General features: G+C 35.3%; 1 protein-coding gene across 1 annotated transcript; it reads left to right on the top strand.

Annotated features, from left to right (window-relative positions):
* Positions 1-299: 299 nt before the first annotated feature.
* Positions 300-5,443, top strand: LOC132637674 (ras-related protein RABH1e). Its single transcript, XM_060354731.1, has 6 exons — positions 300-515; positions 1,643-1,713; positions 2,501-2,589; positions 2,796-2,907; positions 4,561-4,651; positions 4,836-5,443. The coding sequence occupies exons 1-6, from the start codon at positions 399-401 to the stop codon at positions 4,977-4,979; spliced, it is 624 nt and encodes a 207-aa protein (XP_060210714.1). The 5' UTR covers positions 300-398; the 3' UTR covers positions 4,980-5,443.
* The last annotated feature ends 667 nt before the right edge of the window (positions 5,444-6,110 follow it).

Here is a 6,110-nt window from a genome sequence, read left to right as displayed (position 1 = left end):
TTGACAACTTGTGCAAGCATACAAATCCGCCAACACCACATTACATATACCAAATTAGTCACTAGTGGCATATAAATTCGGTTTGTTCGGATCGGTTCGGTTGATAATTGAAGCAAACCGTAATCGAACCGTTAAACCGTAATATTTTACAATTGCATTTATAAATCGAAATCGAATTGTATTATCCAAATTAAATTATCCGAATTGTTTCGAATCGATTCAGAAATTCGGATTGAACCGATTTGTGCAGAGCCTAGCAGAGAGCGAGCGGTACGTCTCTTTTTATCTTCCTTTATTTTCTCTTCTTTCTTTGTTTCTCTTTCCTCATTCCCACCGATTCAGATCTCTGATAATCTTGAGAGAGAAAGTGCTGTGTGGAGAAACAAAGGAAAATAAGAATGGCGGTGGTGTCGCCATTAGCAAAGTACAAGTTGGTGTTTTTGGGAGATCAATCTGCGGGCAAAACAAGCATCATTACTCGCTTCATGTACGATAAATTCGACACCACTTATCAGGTCTTGAGCTCTCTTTCTCCTTTTCCAATTCCATCATTCCTGTTTTTCAGGAAGTCACACATTCGAGCCGTGTAAAGCTGCATGCAATACACTCTTGTGATCCGGCCGCTAGTGCACCGGGCTGCCTTTTTACTTGTGGATCGCTATTTCTGCTCGTTTCCAGTTTCTATACCATTCTTTGTTACTGGTAATAGGGAAAATTGGAACCAAGAAAAAAGTAATAGGGAGAAATTAATGCTGTAAAGGAACATTTTCCATCCATATGCCTAATTATAGGGAGAGTTTAACGCCTAGATTTTCAGGTTATTTGATTTCCCATATTGTGGTAATACTGCAAAATACCCCAGTGAGGTTTCTCGTGGAATATATATATATATATACACACACACTCAGCATATTCCCATAAAACCTTAATCGCAACAATAGTGTTGTCAAAGGTGCGCTTAAGCCCTAAAGCGAGGCGCAAAACATATTCAGCACTTCACCTCGCTTTATGGGCGCTTCAATGTCGTCATCCAGGCTCTAAGGCATACTTTTCCTTGCCAATGGCGTAATCCTGAAAATGTGACACTAAACAATTAATATTTCATTTTATTGTACTTTTTTTTTCAATTTCTTTGTCCATATATCTGTTATTCATGCTTATGGACTGCACATGCATATTTGTATTTTTTCTCCATTTGCGCCTTTTTTCAATAAAGCCCACACTTGCACTTAAAGTCCCAAAGGACCTTTGGAACTTTTTTAAGCTTTTCGCTTTTGATAACACTGGGTAACGAAAGCTTTCAATGTAATAAGCTACTTAATAGAGAACAATATTGTCTTTATGTGATATCTTCAATCTAAACGAGAAAGTATATGAGGACTTACAGGATTTAATTGACATGAAATTTCAAAATCTTTTGATGATTACTACTCTAATTTTTTTATACGTGACTTGCAGTTGTGTTTAATACTCTCCACCCTTTTGTACAAACTTAATGTGATCTGTTGTTTGAGCAAACTCATTTTTTTTAAAATGTTCTCATCTGCCTCTAAAATTTAACATCCTTTATGGTGATTGCTTCCAAATTATCAATTAAGTTAGTTTGAAGCTCTTGGGAACCTTATTTCTTTTCTATACGCAGGCTACCATTGGTATTGATTTTTTATCAAAGACAATGTACCTTGAAGATCGAACAGTTCGCTTGCAGCTGTGGTAGGCTCTCTCCCTCTTTTACTTTTAGATTAGATTAGCTAGATTTTCTCAACTAATATTGTATTTTTATTTATTTCGAACTTATCAGTTGGATGTACTTGAAAATGTGTAATAGAAGCCTGAATTACTTATAGCTAGAAGTCACTTTACAGGGACCGAATTAGTTTTCAAATGCATGTTTATGTTCCTTCTTTTTTAATTTATGTGAAACGAGAAAATAACAGACTTGGAGAAAACAGAGAAGGCAAAAAAAAAAAAAAAACGAGATGTTACTTCTCAGAGGCTGGATTCTTTATGATAGTACAAGATAATTGCCATCTTTAGAATGAGAAAAACAGAAAACTTGGGGGAAAACAGAAGGAAAAAGAAAAAAGAGAATTTTTTATTTTTTATTTTTTTTTATGCTGGAAATTTTCTTACGTACTCTATTAGTTGAAGTTAAAAATTTTATCCTGAGAAATCTCAACTTTGACAAGCCTGGATTGTCTATGAAACAAGACATCTGTTAAAAATCAGAACAAAAGACCAAATACTTTCACAAGATCATGTCCAGACAAACTCATCTAGTAGAGAACATTACTTTTGCCTATGTTTTGCAAAATGTTACATGTTTACTTTGGAAGCAAGTATTGGAAATAATCTCAAATCTGTTCCGCGGGTTATATCGGGCAAACCAGTTTCTGTTAATATTCCTCTGTAGTTTTGTCAATTGTGGTGTTGGACATTGATCAATGAATTAATTTCGGATGCATTTATTTTTTCTAAAGCATTATCTGAACCCATGCAGGGATACTGCTGGTCAAGAAAGATTTAGAAGTCTTATTCCAAGCTACATTAGAGATTCTTCTGTTGCTGTAATTGTATATGATGTTGCCAGTAAGTGATTGCTTGACATTGTTCCCATGGAATATCTACATATATCTGTGCCCTCTGTGGCCTACTCAAGCAAATTCATATTTGGTGATAGTAGAAGGTTCCTAGGGAGTGTATAGTAAATTGGTTCTCTATATATTCGTCTTTGATTATTTTTTTCTGTTTAATGTTCCATGAATAAAGTTTTGGTGATATCATCATATCTGCAGACCGCCAATCATTTCTGAATACTTCAAAGTGGATCGAGGAAGTACGCACTGAACGAGGCAGTGATGTCATTATTGTTCTTGTCGGGAACAAAACTGATCTTGTTGATAAAAGGTAGGGTGTAGATGGATGTTTTCCTTTTGACAACTGCTTTACCTACCTCTTAGATGTTATTTTACCACCTGTTAGTTCCTTTTTTATTTCTCGCTGGGATCTAGTAAAAGTAGTTGCATGTAGTCAGAGGCGGATCCAGGAATTTGAGATTCTGGGTGCCACACTATTTTGGGCTTCGATTCTGGTTATTAAACCTTCTATTTTATATAGACAGACCAATTATCACATTATTTTGGCCTTTGACTTGATTTATTTTGAGCTTCGGTTCGGGTTATTCATCTTAGCTACAAGTATTTCTATTGTTACAATTTTTAACTCGTGGAAAGGCAGAAGCGTCGGCTTTCTCGACGCGTTCCATAGCCCAGTTCCGTAAACAAGGGAATGACCCAATGCATCAGTTGACTTAAACGAGTTGGGGAGCGCAGCAACTTCCGTCCGTTTATATAGACAAACCGATTGTCACACTATTTTGGATTTCAACTTGATTTATTTTTTCTACTGCCGCAATTTTGGGTTATTCATCTTTTTGATTTATATAGACATTGATTAAATGAAATAATTTAATAATTATGATAATTTTAAACAAAGCATAAAAATTCAATAGTATTACTAATATCAACAAAAATATATTATTCATTTGTAATTGAGAGTTATGTTTTGAAGTTATCAGCTAACTCAAGACTAATCAACCAGAACTAGAACTCTACTTAGATGCACATTTAGATATCAAAATAAAAAATTAATGAACACTATTAACTAAAAAGAGAAGCAAGGATATATAAAATTTTAAAAAGTCAATGCGACTCATTAGGGAAAAAAAACCAGCAGCAAGTAAATAAAAAGAAAAGAAGAAACAAGGAAAATAGAGTAAAGAAGAAGCAAAATAGAAAAAGAAATTAAGAAAAAAAGGAGAACGAATCTTCTATAAGCTTCTTAGAAAAGAGAAGTCTTTAAAAGAATTGGTGCAAGTTGGACTCGATCCCAGGTGCTGCGGGCACAACTTTCGGTCCTTCACCAATGGCACCAAACAATCATTTGTTAGTCGGGGTGCCATTTTACATATTTATACTATTTCCCATATATACTCACATATATATACAAGGTTTTGCTCGAGGTGTGCGGGTGGCGTGGCATCCCCACCCGCCTTAGTAGATCCGCCCCTGCATGTAGTTAAGATTTAAACCAGGCCTAACATTCTGTCAGAATCTAGCATGGCATTGCAAAACCGTAAAATATGTTTTCGCTTTTCAAAATTTCTTGTTAGAGAGTTATGGACATCCATTTTTTCATTCGAGTAGAGATTTTCTGTAGTTGGAAGATTGACATTTGATGGAAATTTGTCTCGAGTACAGAGACTTTAGTGACGAGACACTGCTCCAAATAAACTATTCAGTTTTCTCAAGTAAAGGCTAGTAGATTGTTATAGATCTGGAAGGTAAGGTACAGAACCTATTAATATTCTACAGGGCTTGAGTCTGGCTCTCTTGATCTCTTGCTATGTCCTTCTCTGGTCCAATTTCCTTCCACAAAAGAATAGAAGAAAAAAGTTTCTTTAAGAGATTATCAAGAAGAGGACATTGCTTTTTAATTCTTGTAGACTATGATTTATTATTTCCACCATTTCTCTTATGGCGATGATGCTGATTTAAATAGGCAAGTTTCTACAGAAGAAGGAGATGCTAAGTCTCGTGAATTCGGAGTAATGTATATAGAAACCAGTGCTAAAGCGGGATTCAATATCAAGGTACAGACGCTCTAAGTCCTTTCTGCGATTTCCATTGAAATTATTTTGCCCCTCTGTCAAGTTATACTGAGGATCAAAATACTAATATCCTGATCACTAGTTTTGCTCAAAACATTGGAGTTGGCATAACTTCTATTCGTACTCAAATAGCATGATATTAAGAATATGAAATTGAAAATTGCAGCCTTTGTTCCGAAAGATTGCTGCCGCCTTACCGGGGATGGAAACACTTTCATCCACAAAACAGGAAGATATGGTTGACGTTAATTTGAAGCCTACAACAAATACATCCCAAACAGAGCAGCAAGGGGGAGGTTGCGCATGCTAGATTGTAGTTAAAAAGAGGAAGCAGGAAATTCTTTAGCCTTAAATCGGGATATTCAGAGAAATACAAGAGAACTTAGAGAACTTGGAAACATACTAAGACACAGTTGCATCCAGTTATTAGGGTGTTCACAATTAGCGAATTTCTTAGTTTGTGATGTTTGCAGCATTGATGTTTCTTCATGATATACAACAACTCCATCAAGGAGATAGCTGACGAGTTTTTTCTCTACGAAACTATTGAGGAAGCATTTGTTAGAATCATCACATTTATGTTTCCTGGTAGAACTTCTTGTGTTTATATGTTATGGTTCCTAACTAGTTCAGGAACCATTTATTCCGGAGCATTCTCCTAGTTGAAATGTTGAATAGATAATGAGATGCCATATGTATTTCACATTTATTTTAGTCTGTTGCACCACCTATTATTTATTGATACACCAATTACCTTCAAGGTGTTCTTTTTCATTGTCAAAGTTCTCACAACACCGCAGATTATTACGGACACTCATGAGGTGCAGTTTTTGAATCTTTACAATATTTTCATAATCAATTCATTCCAGGTTCTTACTGCTGCCATCATACAACAATTTCATAGAACCTCCTTTTCTTTGCCCCTTTGAGCAAGTGAAAGGTAAACTTTTTCAAGGGTGATTTGGTTTGCAGAAAAAAGAATTTGAATTTGGGTTTTTTTATTTGAAGAAAACAAGCTTTATTTGAGTTTTCCACAAGTTGAGTTCGAGTATCCTGGCAATTTGGATGTACTTAATGTACCAACTTGATAGTATAATCAAAGCTTGAGCAAAGTTTAATTAGTGAACAAGCAGGAGGACTGTGCTCCGCATTGACTGCTTAAGAGAAATAATCTAGGAACACTGATTATTGAAGACATTCAATATCATAGATATTGTTTCATTATTAGGTTTTAATTTTCTTAGATGCTCTTCCAACAGTAGGAGCCATTATATTACTACATCCACCTTGGCTAGTGGTTGAGATTTCTAAGGATGCTAAGCCCCTGGGCCTTCAGCTTTCTTTGTTAAGCAATGATTCTACGTAGCATATTTGAAAGAAAAGAAAATCTCAAAAAAAAAAAAAAAAAAAAAAAAAAATCCTGCCAAGCTCAACCTATGTA

Source organism: Lycium barbarum, chromosome 1, assembly GCF_019175385.1.
Source record: "Lycium barbarum isolate Lr01 chromosome 1, ASM1917538v2, whole genome shotgun sequence".
NCBI classification, from domain to species: domain Eukaryota; kingdom Viridiplantae; phylum Streptophyta; class Magnoliopsida; order Solanales; family Solanaceae; genus Lycium; species Lycium barbarum.
This window is presented reverse-complemented; position numbering and strand designations above follow the sequence as displayed.